This window comes from Acanthopagrus latus, chromosome 18, assembly GCF_904848185.1.
Source record: "Acanthopagrus latus isolate v.2019 chromosome 18, fAcaLat1.1, whole genome shotgun sequence".
Taxonomy (NCBI): Eukaryota; Metazoa; Chordata; class Actinopteri; order Spariformes; family Sparidae; genus Acanthopagrus; species Acanthopagrus latus.
This window is the reverse complement of record NC_051056.1, coordinates 5,294,483-5,314,214: the sequence shown is the minus strand read 5'-3', so window position 1 is coordinate 5,314,214 and position 19,732 is coordinate 5,294,483. Positions and strand designations below refer to the sequence as shown.

The 19,732-nt window shown below is 39.2% G+C and overlaps 1 protein-coding gene across 4 annotated transcripts; it reads right to left on the bottom strand.

Moving 5' to 3' along the window:
* Positions 1-132: 132 nt before the first annotated feature.
* On the bottom strand, positions 133-18,389 carry slc49a3 (solute carrier family 49 member 3). 4 transcript variants are annotated; one of them, XM_037076205.1, is made up of 10 exons: positions 17,926-18,386; positions 12,359-12,517; positions 11,938-12,154; positions 10,511-10,587; positions 7,499-7,636; positions 6,098-6,214; positions 5,671-5,823; positions 3,267-3,424; positions 2,922-3,025; positions 133-2,092 (listed from the first exon to the last, which is right to left on the bottom strand). In XM_037076205.1, the coding sequence occupies exons 1-10, from the start codon at positions 18,106-18,108 to the stop codon at positions 1,926-1,928; spliced, it is 1,473 nt and encodes a 490-aa protein (XP_036932100.1). In that variant the 5' UTR covers positions 18,109-18,386; the 3' UTR covers positions 133-1,925. The 4 variants fall into 4 exon arrangements, 3 of the variants coding, with proteins under 3 accessions (XP_036932100.1, XP_036932099.1, XP_036932101.1); XR_005070972.1 differs by having other exon boundaries at positions 1,954-2,092; positions 2,922-3,021; positions 17,926-18,387; XM_037076204.1 differs by lacking the exon at positions 133-2,092 and having other exon boundaries at positions 2,200-3,025; positions 17,926-18,389.
* Between the last annotated feature and the right edge of the window lie 1,343 nt (positions 18,390-19,732).

Sequence of the window (19,732 nt, the reverse complement as noted above, 5' to 3'; positions counted from 1 at the left end):
AAAAGACAGCAGGCTACACTTATATTGCTGCACAAACTGGCACAAAAAACAACCTGGCGATTGTTTTGATGGAAATGATTGTGATGGGATTGAGCGCACCCTTGGTGACAACAGACAGACTCTGGGAAAACGAACAGAGTAAGGTAACATTTTATTGACATTTTAAGGCATTAACACAGAAACCTTGAGAGAATTTCCTTAGGCAGTCTTTGCCTCTAGAAAACCTGTTTCCGCCTCCTGCTCCAGATGTGTGCGTTTTACAGATAAAGGTAAATTCAGACATGTACTGTCATCAGTTTACATCATCCAGTAATACAAAACAGTTTTAGTGGTCTTGACCGGTGGATAACAAAACAAAAACAATTCTCATATATTAATAATATTCTAATGAATATTAAAATAACACATTTGGTGTTTATTACATTGTACCAATGTCACTCCATGTACAATCTACAGAATAGTTTGGATTAGGCCCACCACAGTTTATTTTGACAGTGTACAGAATCAGTACAAGTACTGAATTTTCTGTTTATTGCATAAAACCCACAATTGTCTGAGCCTTAAATGGCCTTTAAATCAGTTTTACCCGAAGATGAAGGATTTTTACAAATGTAAGTACACAGAACAACATTAAAGGAACAACAGTATTCTTTACACAGTTGTTAACAAAAAAGAAACAGCTTGTTTCTAGAGACAGAAAACCTGTGAACACATATTGTTCAAAGTATGTCAGCAAACAGTATCATTGATAGTGGTTTTAGTACGACAGGATGAGACTGTAATTATGTTAAAATCTGATCTGACTTGTTGACATTTGTTTAAACATATAAATTGTTCAATGCCACAGAAATGAATCATTTCAAAGAAAAAATCAGGTAAATCCAGTAACAGCTAACCAGTCAGACACCCACAGCTAGCCAATTATGCTACATCTTTCTGTTAAATACAGTTTCCTGTATTTGTTGTAACCTCTATCAGTTTGTTGAACATTTTGGTCATTTAACTAAGAACACAAATAATAAAGGTTGGTGCTAAATCCAGTCAGGGATTATCTCAACCTGTTTAAAGGTTTCGAGCCTAGCCGAGCAGAATTAACTTCCTTCTTTGTCAGTTTTGCGGTCTTACTTGTTGTCTCTGTCAATAATGTTTTTGTCTTCTAAAACAGAGATCAGTAGTTAGGCCTCAAGAAAGTTTTACATGAAACACTTTTGGCATGAAAAATCAGAAACTGGTTATAACCTGTAAACGTGCACACAGAGGTCAGGACAACATGGTTTCTAAGGGTTCACAAGTCCAAACAGTTGGGAACCAGTGAACTACAACAATCGGGCCTGATATCAGTCTGAGACTGAAAGAATCCCAATTTATCAGAGTGGCAGGAAACAGCCATAGACCTGTAGGGGTTTTAAGTTGTACTAATGTCCATGATTTTGCTTTGGTGACTGCTGAAAGACATCCTGCAACAAAACACTGAAGTAGATTTGGTGTTTAGAAGGAATGTGGATACACAAACTCCTCTGCCACGTGCTTAAAAAGCTTCTGTTATCAGTTGCTTCCTGTTTTTGGTTTGTTTCAAAGTTTTAAGACCAAGTGGGAATTCAGAAGTCATTTAACTACACATGATCACTGTAGGAATGTTAAATGTTTTCTTCAATCAAGAAAACTACTTCCCTGCTAACAGGGATCTCTAGAGCAGGCTGGTTTCCTCTCTGCAGACGTAAATGTAAAAGCATTAAATCTTTTGTCTCAATATAGAAGGACACTATAGAATGAATGTACATTCTGTTATTGTAACAATGTACTGTATAAAGAAAGGCCCCAAAGTCATACAAAAGAATCAACAAACTAAATCTGAGGTCACCGTAACAAACTGCAGATGTGATTACACCCATAATCCTCTCTGTCTATCTATCATCATGAGCCTCTCAGCTCTCCACGGTCGGAGCGTGCTCAGAGGTCGGTGAGCCGTTGCTCTGTTTGGTCCCGTAAGACGCCTGTTCCTCTGCCTCAAGTCGTCTGTATCGTGTGTGGAAGATGATCACGAAGCAGCAGGTAAAAAAACTGCACAGTCCCGCCATCACCATCAGGGGCACTGAGGGCGAGAATAAAGTACAGATTTATGAACAACTGCAGCTCCAGCAACTGCCTCAGTTCACAAGCTGAAATTCTCATTCCAAATAACATTGGGATGCTGTGTGAAGCATATATAAAAACTGGGTGCAACAGTTTCGACATTCATGTTTCATGCTTACCTGTTCAATGATAAAAACACAATGAGGGAAAAAGTACACAAGCTGAAACTAAAATTAAGGGTCTCAAACTTTCTTTGCATCTCAAGACACTAAAAAACAAATTCCATGTGCACCTAAAAGCTTATTTATTTATTTTTTTTTTTAGGAAAAAGTTTTGGAATTGATCATGTTAGTTGCCTCAACTGGCAGACACAACATGGCTTCCACTAATAGTGCTTGTTTTGCATCTGTCAGCAATACAAAAACAATTCCCAAGGAGGAAGACTTTTTTTTGCTTTAACTATAACTATTGTTTATGCAGAAAGAGTCACTACGTTGCTCTCGCCAAATCCACCAGTCTCTTTTGACAGAAACCACAATTTTATTGTTGTCAAACACACTTCATTTAAACTCAACAGAAACAAAACACACCAAAACAGTCTTGGTTTGTCCTTTCAACTGTTCACAAACTTTTATTTGATCAGTATAAACCGTTAATTCACAAATTAAGATGTGACGGTTTCAAGAGAGGACAAAAAGGGAAGTCAGATATGAGAGAACAGCAGAAAAAAAACACACAAAGAGCCACAAGTGTGGTGTGTTTTGCAACGATAAAATAAAAACTGCACTCATAGTCAGCTTTGATTCCTTTGTCTGATGCTGGTGTTGGTGTAACCTCATGTGACCTACCCCTCCAGCTCAGGACTACATTCCCACAAGTCGACAGAGGAGAGTCTGCGAGCCGTTTGGTTAAACCCTGAAGGATGATGATGTAGAGAACCGACTGAACCTGTCTGGGAAAGATCACAAGGAAACAGCCATGATGAGCATGAATTTTACATCAAGTATCAATGCAGCACACACTGCATTTACTCTTTACTCACTTTTTTTTTTTAAGATTTTGCCTCTCTGAAGAACAAATACAGATTTCTTTCAGGAATAAAAAAATAAATAATAAACATAAAGTATTTTCTGCCTCTTTAATAATGATCTACCATATTGTGTGTACTGTATGTTATGCTCAGACAGTAGTACCCCGATATGAAGATGAGTCCGGCTGATGAAGCTTCTCCTACCGGATACGAACACTCCACAGACAGCTCCATGGCCACCGGGTAAATGGAGAAACCAAAAAAGCCAAAAACAGAGCAGACAGCGGCAACGGCAGCTTTCTGCTGCCGCAGCTGTGACACCTGAGAGGAGGAAGATATCTGAATATCAACGAGGCAGGAGGAATATTTTTAAAACAAAATGAGCATCAATGTTGCTCTAATTTTTCCTCTGTGTGCTTTTCCTACCTAAAAGTATACACAAATGTATAATTACACATAAAAGATGAATTTCAGACAGACCATCTCAACAGCACGGGATAAACAAACAGTCCAACAAGAGGTAGGACTGCAAAACGAAACACACATGGCGTTATGTTGAAATGATGATGTCCTATTGTTTACAAAGTATTGTTGATTAGGAGATTAATTATCAATTAATATTAGTGCCTTGTTGTCATATGTAAATTGCGAAGGGGCGGCCGAAGCGCAAGAGCTGTTATTGTTTGTGATATGTTTGGAGAGGAAATAAAAAGAAGCATGTTGCTGCTCAGTTTACTTACATGACATGTTATCCTGTTTATATTGCGGGCTCAAACAATTTGATTGATTAACTGATCAACAGACAGGTAGTTTGAACACTATTTTTGTAAGTGATGAGTGATTTCAGTCATTATTTAGAGCAAAAATGTTATTTTGGGTTCTGTGAAATTTGGGTGAGCATTTCACACAATTTACTTACATTTTAGACGATATAGAATAATCCTGCAAATGATCACTATACTAAAGAGTCCTAAAGTGTGTGGTGGCTCGTACATTTTCCCTGTTTGACTGAATGATCTTTGGCAGCAAGCAACTGTGCACAAACAATAACTACAGAAGACATAAAGTCTAGTCAGTAGTAGTCAGTAGCTTTAATGTAAGATTTGTTACAGTAGTGTTTTCTGGTATTCCTGGTTTTGGTTTGTTGTTCAGCAAATAGACATAATGGAAAAGTAAATCTATGGAAACGTGACCTCCTAACATCATCTTTAAATATGAACTCGAGGGCAAAGGGAAGTCATCATTTGTAAGGAACTAAAAAAAAAGGTTAAATCTAACATTCATCCCCACCACAGTACAAACAGTCATCTCATTTTTATCTAACATTATACCTTTGAGTATTCCTGACGTATGAGAGTACACGTTTTTGTCACTCATCACGCTACTTAATTTTACTGTATTTTCCTGTCTTGTGTACCTGCTTCTCCTTCTCTTCATACTGTTTTTTGTCCCTGAAGGAATACAATTTTGTTCTCTTGAATACTGAGTGCTATATATGTAAAAAATGACAATACATACTACCTCCTACAAATGTGTAAATCCAGGACTATGACCATACTGGAAGAGAAAAACAAATAAAGTTTTCTTTATATTGCTGCTGTCCTCTGAATAACCTCTTGAATGATTTTTATTTACACTGCACTTTACTTGAACGGCTGCATTACAGTAAAATAAAGTAACTGTCAAAACATCTTTCAAGTATTTGCACATCAAACACAGTAACTGTACAGACTCCCTTTGTTCACCTCATCAAGTTATGTCAAACACTGCAGATGCGCACTTCAATAAAAACACTGTAGATTTCTGACAGGGTTATTAAGTCCACGTCTACAAGCTGACAGGGTGAATCCCCTTCATATGTTTTTGTTTTCTTTAGGCAGCAGTAGGTTCTATTATATGTGTTTATTTCTCTACATTAAGAGTTAACAAAGGTGAGATGTCAAAGTAATCTTCCCAAATGTGGCAGTAAGTTATTTCAAGATAAATATGCTGCTCTGTCAGTCTTTATAACTTTGATAATCAGAGTGGGGAAAGGAGAGACTCCTTGATGAAGACTTCGGACTCCTGAACTCCAGCGAAACCCTGCTTCCCTTATTTGATTTTGTTTTTTAGATTTTTTTTAAATATCTTTTTGGCCTTTGTGGCCTGCTTTATTGACAGAACAGCTGGGAGAAATGTCAGGGAACAGGTTGAGAAAGAGGGGGAGTGACATGCAGCAAATAAAAAATAAAATAAAATGGACCCCAGGCAGGGACTCGAACCCAGGGCCGCTGCAGCGAGGACGAAGCCTCTGTACATGGGACACCTGCTCTACCCACTGAGCTAAATGGAACCCCTTTATTTGATTTTGTAAGGTAACAGTAACGGTTTGGTCACCTTTGGTCACAAACTTTTGTCAGACTGTGAGGAATGAAGTCGGCGGCCTTGACTCAACATAATGTGAATAAAACTTTAAAACATTACCATTGTATTACACTGAAGGCCCCAAAGCAGCAGAGAGTGTGTGTTTAAAGAAAGAAAGAAACACAGGTGTTGAGCTTTAAACCACTCGGGTTTCATGTCCTCACCACTGAGAAGGCGATGCATGCAAGAGCAGTGAAGCTCATGTTGATCTTTGTGGCTTCGATGAACTTCTTGGTCTTGTCGACAAATGGACCCAGAGCACCGGCGCCAATGATGCCAAATACAATGAAGAGAGCGCCACAGACACCAGCAAAGTCCTGCAGAAATAAGATTTTACAGGTTTATTCTCACCTGAGAATGATCAGATTGTGTTTATGACAGGGGTTCGTGTTTTCATTCTGTTCCATCAGTTATTTAAGATCATTTTGTACCATCAAAACCAAGATTTGTGTACTTCCACATCATAACTGACTATTATCAAACATGCTGTCTGTGTTGCTTTTACTGCTCATTTGATGCCAAGTGGTCCAATTAGTGCCTAACTGCTCCCCATGGAGAACAACATGGTCTCTCATCCTGTGGTGCTCTTACATCTGTGTATCCTTGCACACACAGGATCTGCTCCAGCAGCGTGGAGAAGCAGGTGAAGACAGCAATGCCCGAACCGAAGCACAGCAGCAGGACGACGTAGGCTTTGTTCTTCAGTAACTGCAGACGAAACAGACAGAAGGATTTATGAGCGAGACCTCAGGGGAATTGAAGGTCACTGCAGCAACAGTTTTTCGACAGCACAAGCATCAGCATGTGAAGGGTAGAAAAAAAGGAAAAATGAAAGTGAAAATAAATAAGTCACATGATAAAACAAAATGGTGTAATTATTATCCTGCACATTCAAACTAAATAAAGTCGACTAAGGGCCGAGATTAGCTTCACTGAACAGCTGTTACATACAAATGTAATGTTATCAAAGCCAGACAAATACATCAGAAGCGCTTCTGCATTATTAACTGAAGCCAGTGCAACCCTTCTGGAATTCATTTCTTGCTTTCCAAGAAAATATTGAGAAAACACATGCACGTGCTGGCTCGGCCTGACTCCATTTGACTCATGTCTTTAACTGATAGGTTCGTCTTGAGTCAATGAAGTTGAAAAGAAGCAGGCACATCTATGGCTCTGACTAGTGGTTAACAGAATAGCTGCTTACAAAGCTCTGCTTATTAAGCAATAAACAAGTTTAATCCTCTATTAATTCTTCATAACAAAAGTCTCCATTCATTTTAAAACTATTAAACTAAAACTATTTATTTTGCATATAGCCTCTTCAGACTTGCTTGTTGCTTAAAAAATGTCTTTCTCTGGTTTCAGTCTGACAAGACACACTTGTTTGGGGAGGGTAAAACGGGAGTGTTGAGACATCACCACAACCTGCTTTGAGGTGGTTTTCTTTGGCTTTGGTTCAACTAGGTGGTTTTTAACTTACAGGAAACGCAAATCCTCGTGGTTTGACTGGCTCGGCCAACGGAGAAGACCCATAGGTGCCCGGTGATGATGAGGTTTTATGGGTGGGCTGGATTATGCTGATGTCTAGATGTTTCCAGGTTTTATGATAAATTAGCGCTTACTATAGGTTGTATTCTATTTGAGTGATTTAAGATCGATTTCCATATTTTTATATATCTCAAGTTCATGTGTGTGTGTTTCAAAACAAATTTCTCCTTCATGACAAACACAATAAAGTTGAAGTTGAGGTGTATTAGGTAACAGAGGGGGGTGTGAAGCTCCTCTCAGCTGTGCACTCAGTATGTCATTTGAACTTGTTAAATGTCAGGGTTTTTATGTAAGAAATCGTCCCGATGCAGCTTCATGTTGGATTCTGAGTTAGTATGTCTACATCTACTAAAGATTTACAGAGTCTATATTCTAAAAAAATATCTCTTTATCATGTTGCCTTCTACGTGAATGTTCATCTATTCTCTTCTCTTGTGTTCTTACCAGTTTAAGTCCCTGTAGGAATGGTTCGGAGCCAGATGTCTCAGCGCTGGCTGAAGGTGGTGTTGGAGGGGCACTGCTCCGTATCCCCACTGTTGCTAGGAAACAGATGATGCATGCCGGGACCATATAGGCAATCAGCTGGAAGAGGGAGGAGACACACAGATAATGTGGTGATAAATGGATGTTAGCACCTTAAATTACAGATGATTTATCATCATTAGCAGGTGACTGGAGCTGCACGCACACACACACACACACACACACACACACACACACACACACACACACACACACACACACACACAGAGTTTAGCTGCTGCAGGTGTCTGTGTTAACTGCATCAGCCTCGTTGAAATCCTTTGACTCAAGGCCAACTGATGTTTTATTTTACTTTTGGACATTTTTATCTATTTAGACAGTTACTCTAAACTCTAGGGACGTCCCGCTCAGTTTTTTTTACCCCAATCCCGATTTAATATTTAGTAAATGTTGATAACGAATCCCGATCCAGTACTCAGCTTTCACTAATATTTTCCCAGATAATACAGCTGCATTAAGAAAAAAAGTACCTGCTGTTGGTTCAATAACTATGACGACAATTATACATTTTCATGACTTTACTGCAACTTCACCATCAACACAACCAAGGCTGACTCCCAACTTCCTCCCTCAGAACAAACAAGTAATTTGCACATGCACAGTGAGAAACACAGAACATAACACCTGCATCCAAGCTGTTTCTTAACAGGTTTTTATTTTGTTGAAACAAAGTATGTACTTTCATATTGCTCTTTCTTATTCTGCATAATGCTATGCCACCTTCCTTGTGTTAGCAGGTGAGTCTGTGACGATGCACTGTGACAGCAGACCCTTGTCTACAGCCAGCTGAAGTATGTACGTGATGCAGCCCACGCTTAGTACCGCCATATCATCCATTGCTTTTTTCATATTCCTTACATTGTCACGTAAAATGACATGGACGTGTTGCTTGTCTATTTCACACATGTTCAGCATCTCCTCGTTTGTCTGTTTTACATGCTCTGCTGCATCAGACCTCCAACGTTGTGCGCATACCGGCACGTTGTAACTCGAAAGTGGAGTCAATAGCCCCTTTTAGACAGAAAAGGAGGCACATTTGCTGCAAGGTACCGCCTTGTCTTTCTAACAGGGAGGTGTAATATTCCTCCTTTCCCAAAAGCCACCACTTGGCCGCCACTGGGGTGGCGTAAACATGACGTGAAGCACGAAGTTGGGCAGTCAACTGTGACAACGAATTTGTCCTCAAAATAAGAGCTTTACATTGCACCCCATTGGAGTTTAGAACTGGGTTCTTAGCGGGGGGCTTTTAATTTGAAAGTAGCAACCATTCGTAGCTTGCAGCTACAACAACAATCGGACAATGAAGACAGCTACAGAGACCGAGGAGAGGCTGCATCTCCTGGATCTCAGCGGCTGTCCAGTTGCTCATCTTGACGTCCGCAGATAAAGTGAGGGACTGACTGCTGTGATCAGCTGTTTCCTGGTTTTAAAACTCCCTGGCTCTGGGTCGCACAACAGTGCACGTCATCAACACCTCTGCCCATCTCACGCAACTGCCGGCACATTGACGGCCCAGATTTAGATAGCAATGGAGGTAGAAATAAGTGTACCCTCCGAGGCGGCAAATTAGCGGCCCAAAACAGACCCCAATTTACCGTCTTCTGTCTAAATCCATGGACCTAAACGCAAAAAGGAAGGCCAAATTGGCGGCTTGCTGCCCAGTATAAAAACAGCTAGTGTAATGCAATGCTGAGATGGTAGGGCATACCGGGGATTCAAAAACTCCAGATGACAAAGAAAACCCTGATCCTCTACCACGGAGATGAGCTGGTTATCCAGAGCAATTCATTTAAGTACCTTCTCTGTAATATCTAATCATACAAAATGAGTAGTATTAAATGCAGCTCTTTTGTCACCCCCTCGCTAAATGGTCATATTGCGTATTCCCTTTCTAATTTAAGTTATTTCCACACTGCAGACATTTTATCCACAGGTTTGCCAGAGAAACATTATGCACGCGTCTGCATTCTTCTGCCACAAATTGTGCTCTGACATTTTAAAAAAAACGGCCTTGGGTCCTGATCCCGATCAGTGGAAAAATGCCCACATCGACCCCCATCAGTTCGGGACACCCATGCGGAAGAGAAAATATTTATATGCCACATAGGCCCTCAGTAAGATTCAAATCCAGATACGCCATAAACCACTGACTTTCTTAAATTACGTGTCCAAAAATGTGCTACATTTTGTTATGCATTCAAACATTTTTGTATATTTACACACGTTGCTCGGAGATACCTCAGCAGTAGTTAAAGTTGTGTCACAGATTACTTGTTAAAGCAGCAAAAAGGTTGTATTGTGCCAACATGTTGGGAGACAAACACAGACCTAACTTAGCATTGTCAACGTGTGAAGTTGTTTTTGTTCACTTGTTAGCAGACTGTTGCCTGTTCACATATCCATCACATATAGAGCAACACTTTAACCTTGGTTTGGGTTTTGCCAACTCTTGAGGAACACATTTTATAGCTCTCTTTATAGCTGCTAGATGTTCCATTTACTTTACTAGCTAGTTGCTAATCTTATCTATCTATCATTTGGGGCAGGATGAGTACTTTACAGTGATTGTTGGATGGACAGCAGCCTGTCATGACTTGAACAGAGCCATACAGTGTCCTTTGAAACCAAAACAAGGACTAAAAAGGGGCCAAAAGCACTTGATATGTGTTTATTGTCTTTGACACTTCACATTGTATTTTCATGCATAGTTAATACAGGAAATAAATACTGGTGAAGCTATACAGGGAATATTATTATCATTTTATCTGTTTTTATACAGGTGCATATTAATTCCAATTCCAAATTCATATGCTTCACCTGGCCCTGTTTATGTTTAAAATGTTCAGCCACTAAATCTAAAACCTGACCAGATTCCAGCAGTGTATTTGAAGACTTATTCATAGTTGAACTCACCAGTGTTGGGACATGTGAAGGGCTTTCAACCATCATGGGAGAGATGACGTTGGCGAGGAGGACGCCCAGGGGATTGGCTGATGAGAGAAAAGAGAAGTGTTATTCAGGATCATTCTGGTTTCTGCGCTATGTTAAGAACCAGTAAAGCCAGATGACACTTTCTGTTCCCTGTTTAAGTCGTTCCAGCATTTATTTTGTTTTAAAAGCAATGTGACATGGATTTTATGAAAACTGTATCTTCAAGAAATATATTCTAATCTTTAAATATAAAAATTACAATTCAAACAAACTGATTTAAGTGTTTTTCTTGACTGTGACTGGACACATTCTTCATTTTGCTGTGTAAGTTTGTTGACATGCAAAAAGTGCCTCCCCGCACCTAACAGCACGTGTTGAAACTGAACCCGTTTCCAATTTTTCCTGACAAAAGTCACCAGCACTGTTTCGGACAACGTGAACATTCAAATTCAAGTTAAAAGTATTGACTTTTTCTTCTTTCCTCCACAAGGGATGAATAATACAATAGCAATACAATATTTCAAACACATTCCTTTAGCTTTTGACAAAAGCCTGAAATCTACATGCTTTGGGTGTATTTCTATTAAAGTTCAATCACATGCAAAATTCCCGAGTTGGACCCGAATATTCAATAAATCACATAATCGGTCTTTGGGTAAGTATTCAATTTCAAATTTTTGTTGTTGTTGTTTATGTTTCAGCTGTTATTATGTCTCATAAACAATTATTTCTTTTGGAAAATGTTTCACAAGTGGCGCTCAGAGACCCCTCACCCCTCCACCAAAGCTTTGATTATTCACTGTTGATGACTACCAAAATTGGTATTCGGGACAGCTCTAAGAAATTCACAAGCTACTGCCATAATTCCATTAGAAAAATTAGTTGTTTACCAAAAAAAAGGGTAAAGGATTTTTTATTCCCCATCGTTTGAGGGCCTTTAAAAGACGATGTTTCACCTGCTAATATGGATGAAAGATAAGACAAACTTCCCTGTTATTGTCAAAATGTGCTGGCATTTGGCCGGCAGCTGGTCCATAATTACAAGGTTGTTACTTACGCCTAATTAGTCTGTTCATAAAAGATGGTACTGATGGAGTCATCAAAGATGTAACAGATGGTTTAAATAAAGCTGAAAAGGCACAGGCACTACATTTGGGAATCCTCTACATTCAACGTATTTACACATCTTGTTCAATGGTGAACTCATGACATATATTAGCAATAAAGTTGTTCTGAATGATTTTTTGCTTTGCTTTTTTTTAATTATGTATAATTACTACCCAGAAGAAAAGGTCATGACCATTATTTGTCACTTTACAACACAGGGTTGTGTGATGAAATGTAAGTTGTAGCCCCTTCATGCTACAAATATTTAAATTTAGAGTAAAATACAACAGTAAATTACTCACACATGGAGGCGATCATGTTAGCTGTGGCTCGCTGGTGGTCAGGGAACCACAGAGCTGCCAGCTTGGTCGGGGTGAAAATGATGAGGGGCTGAGCTATGGCACCGAGGGTCTGGCCCAGCATCACCACAGGGTACAGGGGTACATAACTTTCGTCCAGTGGTGTCCCACAGAAGCGCAGCAGGGCTCCGAACATGTTAAGCCAGGATCCTAGTATCAGCTACAAAATCAAGATAGGAGGAAGGAGAAAGATCAGACCAGATTCAAGAACTGTGCTGCAATATATCTCGACATTAGCTTATCATCATTTCCTGTGTAGCAGAGGGTTTTCCCCAGCAAATAGTTGATAGATTCCAAGTTTTTTGCAGTAAACATTTTAGGAAGTACGTTTGAAACCGTCACACAAATAACCCAAGTTTCGTACTGTGATCCGTAGCCCGAGGGTGTCCAGCATCCATGTGGTCCCAAAGCTGAGCGGTATGGCCACTACCATGTAGACCAGTGACAACCAGTTGATTTCCTCCAGAGAGACTCTCAGATACTGGGCAGACTGGTCCGCTACTGGAGCAAAAGTCAGCCATAACTGGGAAAGACACATAAAAAATTTATTAAAAAACAAATTCCTATATCTATTGAAAATATTTGATACCTGGATCGTAACATTTCTTCCATCACTGGGCTCTTGTTTTGTTTCAAATGCAAGAATAGAGGGTTGAGGTCTATATTTGCATGTCTATGTAAAAAGGTCACATCAGCACATTTTGAAAAACCTGTTTTGCAAGAGTGTAATGTTTGTCAAAACACAGTAGTGAGTTTGCATTTATCTGCAGACACGTCACAAATTGCTTCAAGAATTTCAAAAGCTATTTAGATAAAGGAGAGCTTATCTCAAGAAGCGAAAGGCTGACAGCAGAGGAAAGTTGTGTCAATAAAAATCAAATCCAGAGTCTAACTGAACTAAAACTGAGACATTGGTTAAAATGAAGAACAAGCTTCTAGTAGCTTGAATAAGTAGATTTTTTTTTCTGCTTAAGAATGGACTTTTTCTTAAACTCAGGCACAGTCACCCTAAGATAAAAAGCCATGTGCCCTCTCTCACAAACGAGCCAATAAAAAGGGTTCACATATTCTCTGAATTACGACAATAATCAGATTATTCGCAGTAATCTGATTTGTTTCAATAACATAAAAGGCAGTGAAAAAACATCCAGGTAACAATACAACAACCATAAATCTTAGAACAGGCTCAAGAACACTGAAATGTGGCCTGTGCTTATAGATGAATCCAGCAAAGCATTTTCATACATTTGTCTGGAGAGCTGCATGTAAAACAAAAAATATGTATTTTGAGAAAAATGTAGCATGCCATGTAAACTTAACAATGAGACCATAAAGGCGGCATAAGTGCAATTTCTATTCCAGTTTGTGGACAAAGAAGAAAACTACACCGAGCTGATTTACAGAATGCTGGTCAGCTGATCTGGACATGGACAGTGGGAGTCCTGTCCCCTATAGGAGGAAACGGTTGTGAGGCAGTAATTTGACATTTTCACACATTCCTCCTTTTCTTATTTGAGAAAGCTGATCTGTCTCCAGAGAACAGGCTTGACTGTCAAAGTGGATCAAGTTGTCCACTGGGCAGTGACCGGTGGTCTTAACTTGCAACTTCACACAATGTTTTCATTTCAATATGACCACATCTCTAGTTTGATATTTTACTGAAATCACCGTAGCAAAAACACCCAAGTTACTTTAATCAAATCGGCAAATCCCCCCATGTTTATTTTGCCAGAACATTTTCTGGCATTTTTTGCTTGCCTGTAAAATGCAGACCGTATCACTGTCTTCCTTAGTGACATCTTTATGTAAGTATCAAATGATAGTGAGCTCCCTTTAGTGGAAATGTTTCTTTTCAGAGTCTTTAGGGTGAAGCAGTGTTACCAGCTAACATTCTGAGCGGTTAAGAATATTTATCATGTGATTGTGAGTTTTCATGGCAGATGAAACAAAAGCAGTCAACAGCGAGAATCTGGCATATAAGACTCATCTATATGCTGGAAGAAAAAAAGAAGCCTTCGTGGAGAATGGCATATGTGTGATAGTTTTAAGCGTTGAAAAACAGGTGGATGTAAATCTCAGCAGGTCCAAATTCTCCCTCCTCTGGGGAAGGAGTTTTTTGCTTCGGCTTATAAGAGCTGTATATTGCCTGGGTACACTTCAGTAAACTCAACCTAATCTACTCAACCTAACCAGAACAAAAGTACCGCAAAAAAGTCTGCAAAACCACAGATAAATTAATAATTGTAACAACTAAACAAATAAATAGCAATAATAAATAGCAATTATTGTGACATTGTGCTTATATTTTGGTAGGGATTCTGCACAAAAAATACTTTGTTAGGGTTCAGAAATTCTCCCAATTCTCAGGTGGCATCACACTTACAAGTAATGAAACGCCATGGTCCCCCCTCAAGAATATCAAATGGTTTCACATTCACAAATGCCAAAACACAGACGTGAAACTGCAGTGGTTTGGCACCACTCCACCATTGTCTCCTTCACCTCCTGAACATGTAATGAGGACGTAATGTGACATGTTTTCTGGAAATGTCAAGACGGTACCTAGCCTATGACATGTGTATGCAGATATGCAGACACAGACACGTCATTTGTAATGTGTCTGTTTGTTTTTGTGTTTACACCTCATTCTGTAGGTCTTTTCTGTGTCTCACACTGTGAAAACAAACTTTGTTTGTAAAAAGAGGAAAATAGAAACTGACCCTAAATCTAATAATACCAAACCCTGATGAGAAGTAGCTCATTTGGCATTTTTCCAGCAACATTTTCAGTTTCATTTCTTTCAAAACAAAATCTGTTTTTTCATGTTCTGCATGCAGGTTGGGAAGTCCTTCCATGTGACTAAGACTCTTCGTGTGGTTGAACACTAACATACAATGTAAGCAGGGTTCTCTCAAATCAATTTACAAGACAGCATTCAACAGCCCACCGCAGATTTTTGTAAACCACACCCAGATCCCTCACGGGGCTGCTATTTCAAGCCAGATTGATGTCTAACTGGCTCATCAGCTGTTATTCCCCACATCATGAATGACTCTCTGCCAGCTGAGCATCCTTTGTGAGTGGGAGCACCATCCTGCACGGAAACAATAGCTCCCATAGAGACGACGAGTCCCATGGGAGAGGGGGATAGGTGAGGGAGGGGTTTCGTTTGCGGGACTGGAGCCGGCACACTTGCCTCCAGGCACACACTCCTTTACAATGACTACATCCCCGAGGAATTATATCAAGTTCCACCAAACACAAAGAGGCACCACATGCCATCCACTGGCACTGTTCACAACCACATCTGCTGTTTAATGACAGAGAAAGGTCAAAGAATTCCAGATATGTGAAAAAGGACAACAAGCTGTCATTTAGAGGAACTAATTAAAGGTGTGAAAGTGTCAACACAGGTTATTGTATAAAGAGATAAAGGTGTGACTCTGCTATTTAAATATTAATAAGATGCTGTGCACCACTAAAACAGTGTTTTCGGTTTGAGACAGATATAGTGTTTACAGATTGCAACTAACACAATCTAATAGTTTATCTACAGGATGCAGGAGTCCACCTCAGAAGAATTACCACAAATAAATGTAATGTTATATTATGTTATGTTATGTTATGTTATTATGTTATGTAGGCAAAAAATAAAAATTCAGCTTCTTCAATGTGGATATTTTCTGGTGTCTTTACTCTTCTGGTTAGCCCTGTCTGGTGTTACAGCTGTACTTATTTCATTTACTCTATTACTTTACCAGGGTCCCATCTACACAAGAGTGTAATCTTAGACCAGGATGGGAAATTAGCACCCCCTATTTGTGTTTGGTCTGAACGCATCATAATAGCTTTATTGTAGGCACAAAAAGATGTAATTGGTGTTGAAATGTAGGTTTGGATCACCATAAGTAAGAATGTTAAATTAACGATTTCATTTAATTGTACTGTTAAATTCTTTTTTTTAACCGAGACAAATGTTACACGAAAATACAACTGCAAAATAGCGGCTTGAATAAAGTTGAGAGGCTAGCTCCACCAGCTACTGTAGCTGGCTGTTTTCATTTTTTATTTTAATTTAGATAAGTTGCTGTCACGACAAAGTGGTATGTCCAAGTAAGGGATGTCAAAGTGACCTTGGAGATCATGGTTTATTGCCAATTCCTCTTAGTGGCCTTATTTTTTAATGCACGAGTAACGCACTCACGTTGTGACCCTTGGCCCACTCTGTATTTTGGAAGATCAGGAAGCGATGCAGCTGTAGCGCTGTGGATGGGGAGCAGAAAAGGGTCTATTGAATGGCTAGTTCAGCTTTAAAGCCCTGCCAGACAGTTCACTCGAGAAGAACAAAGTAAAGGGGGGCACACACATAACGATAATCGGGCTGATTTTACTCCAATTTTACCCCTTCCTGACCACGGAAGATTATCTTCTGTCTTATCCGGTTATCCTATGCGATTATCCTGTGGTCTGTGGAGTGTTAAGAGTCAATTTGTCCTGATAATTTGCGCGGAAACAGATCATGGCCAACAATGGTAAATGTTAAACTTGTTCAATATTTACAGCAAAAAATCTTCGCGTGTGACTGAGTGAGAAATACGGAAGTGGACGTGAATAAAAACAGAGGTGAGATCTAACTTTTCCTATGGGGATGTTTAAATTAGCCATTTTAATGTTTTTACTGGGTTTAGCACTGGCGCTAACGTTAACTGTTATGCGCAACCGATAACTGTCATACTGGTGGTTAATGCAAGTATTGTGTGTTGTTAGAAAAGCTTACATTCCATCTTCTGTGTCTTCCATATCTTTCATGTTTTAAAACGTTTATTTACTCTTTTTTTATATACAGTCTATAGTCTTTTCCGTTTATGAAGAGCCTGGTGACGCTGGGGTTGTTGCCATTGGTTAGTGATCACATTTGATCACGCGATATTTCTGCCTTGGAGGACTAGATTCTAGATCGGCTGCAAGACAGATAATCTTTATGTGTGTGGTGGAGCACACCACGCACAGTACGATCACAGCTGATTTTTTAATTTTCATGTGTGGGGGCTCTACAGATAAAAAATCTCTTAAAATGTATAAAATCCTTATGTGTGCACCCCCCTTTATTTGCATTTACTGTCGATGTGAACTAAATTACCACCGAAGTATGTCTAGTGTCCAATACAACTTGCTGGCCAAGCACACAGCAGAGGCAGAGAGTCCTCCTCGCCCTCGCCAACGGTGGATAGTTTGCACACCTGGACAACTCTACATGAGACAAAGTGCAAAGACACTATAGACACTAAAGACACTATATTGTGTTAGTATTACTAAGGAATGTTACATTCAGGTCTGTATGGCCGTATGTCATTGCTTGCTGGGCTTGAGTTTACCATGTTATGCTTTCATCATATTGTTTTGAGCATGCAGTACATTTGAGGTTATTCTAAAGAATATTCTGGGCGGTATTTGTCTTTGTTTTGGATTGCTGCAATATCAATTAAAAAAAACATACATTTACATTAAGAAAGCATGTTTGTCCATGCCCATGTTGATAAGAGACTTAAAATCTTGGTACATTTAGGACAGATGAAAAAAAAATGTTACGATTAATTTATAATTAATTGTGATTAAATATTTTAATCGATTTACAGCCCTCGTCCAAATTGTATGAAGCTGCAGCCAACAGTATGGAACGCACCCCACTTTGGTCCCTGATGGCAGACAGCCGGTTCCCTTTATTTTTTTTTTGCCCCTCAAATATACGATGTTGTTGTTGTTTTTTGTTTTAACCATAAAAAATATGGTTTGTTTTCCTGTGAATGACCCAGGTATTGATGACTTGAACCAGACTGACTCAAACTTTGACAGGAAACATCTGTGGAACACAAGCTGCATTTCGAACTTGACGTGAACTCATCAACGGTCAGATACTTGTTGTCAACTCACCGTCGCGTTGGAGCAGTTCAGCAGACACAGCACCAGCAGCACGAACCACCTCCTCTTGTACACTTTAAAGAACAGCAGCTTCTTCAGCTGCGGGTTCGGTATCCTCGGAACATCAACGTGAGAAGACACAGACCGAACCTCGGAGGAGGAGGAGGAGGCTTCTCCACCGTCTTCCATTAGCATTTACGATGTTGACAAGTTAAGCTAATTAAGCTAACGTCAGCCAGCTAACAGTGTACAAATATTCAAGGACCTCTCCAGATATTAGAGGCATGGCAAAGTTTCTGTTCGCGGTCACATGGTCGACGAAAACGCTTTAAATAGCGGGTGTAAATCCTTTAAAATACAGGTTGTACATCCATAGTGTTGTCTTTTGTTTTTTTGTGAGTCATTGATTGTCATTAATGGTTGCCGAATGCCGGTGGAGAAGTTTGTCGGCTGGAACAAATCTGGACACGCCCTCGTGTGTACTGTACCAGAGATCCTCTATAGAAGCAGATGAAGCACTCGGTCACAAAAATAAAAAGCCACGGATAGGTTGCTCACAGTCAAGCACATAAATGTTGGATTCACAAACCACAAGATGTCATGGATGACGCAGTAAAAAAGGTCCATGATTTGAATGGAGCAATCTTATATGAGCAGACATGTTTGTCAGATATTTTAGAATTCATCCAAACATATTTCATTGCTCATTTTTCTATTTGTTTTCAAGGATGTAATCAGAATCAGAATTCCTTTATTTGTCCCACGAATGGGAACATTTCTGTGTCACAGCAGCCAAAGGACAGTAATATTAGAACAAATAATAATATTGTAAATAATAGACAAAATAATAGCATAGACTTGTATATACAGAATATTGTACAAGGATGATAAATATTTTGTTCCCTGTTTTAAATAATAAAATGAATTAACTGAAGATTCTGCTCTTCTATACACAACCTTGTGCCATCAATTCATATAGATGTTCCATATACCACTCTCAGGACTCAAGGGCATCACTGTGTTGGATAGTGATGATGACGTAACGGTTCAGATGAGAAAGAAAACAAACTTTCATGAATGTTCCTTCATAAGTGAAGCATATGGAATTTTTCAAAGCAAGAACATAATACTAATTTTGTTTTTTAGTTAACATTTCTTGGTGCATGCTATGTTTAAACCAAGTATTATTTCAAAAGGTGATGGGGACAAAACTGGTCCCCGCATCCCCAGTGTGAATGACACCTCTGCAGACTTGTAACTCTTAAACCTAATGTGCCTTAGTTTGGCAAAACATACCTGTAATCCCATTTGGGAGTCAGTCAAAGACATATTCTGCAAAACATTAGAGTATATTAGACATAGAATATTTGAATTATATACCGGAGGACAGATATGAATGTTTGTTTTGATCTGATTATGCTCTCCTTCTCAGCCAACAGTGTTTGTGTTTCATATTGTTTTTAGATCAATAACAATGGCTGTGGTTTTGCACTTCATTAATACTACTCCAAGCACTTGTGCTAGTTTGCAGAGATCCTTTCATTATTAAGTAATTTTGTCACATAATCTTTCTACTGGTAATTTTCTTGAAACTGGTAATTTGAACAGAGTGAGATGTCTTCACCTCTTCAACTTCTCTGCCCTCACAGCAGAACAATACAACACACAGCTCCCTGTCTTTAACCCTTTGTGACAGTCTCTGAGTCACTTTCATTAGTTTTGACGAAACTAAGTAAAATAGCCACAACTGACTTGTGAGACCGATTCATGTTTATTTACCAAACTTAGTATTCCTTTATTTATTTTGTCTACTGTAAAA

Excerpts from the sequence above, each read along its gene's own strand:
- slc49a3 (XM_037076204.1), bottom strand. The coding sequence starts at position 18,108 with ATGCTAATGGAAGACGGTGGAGAAGCCTCCTCCTCCTCCTCCGAGGTT. Across the intron at positions 12,155-12,358 it reads CCCTCGGGCTACGGATCACA|CTGATACTAGGATCCTGGCT; the intron begins GTACGAAACTTG and ends TTGATTTTGTAG. Across the intron at positions 5,824-6,097 it reads GTGTGCAAGGATACACAGAT|GACTTTGCTGGTGTCTGTGG; the intron begins GTAAGAGCACCA and ends TTATTTCTGCAG.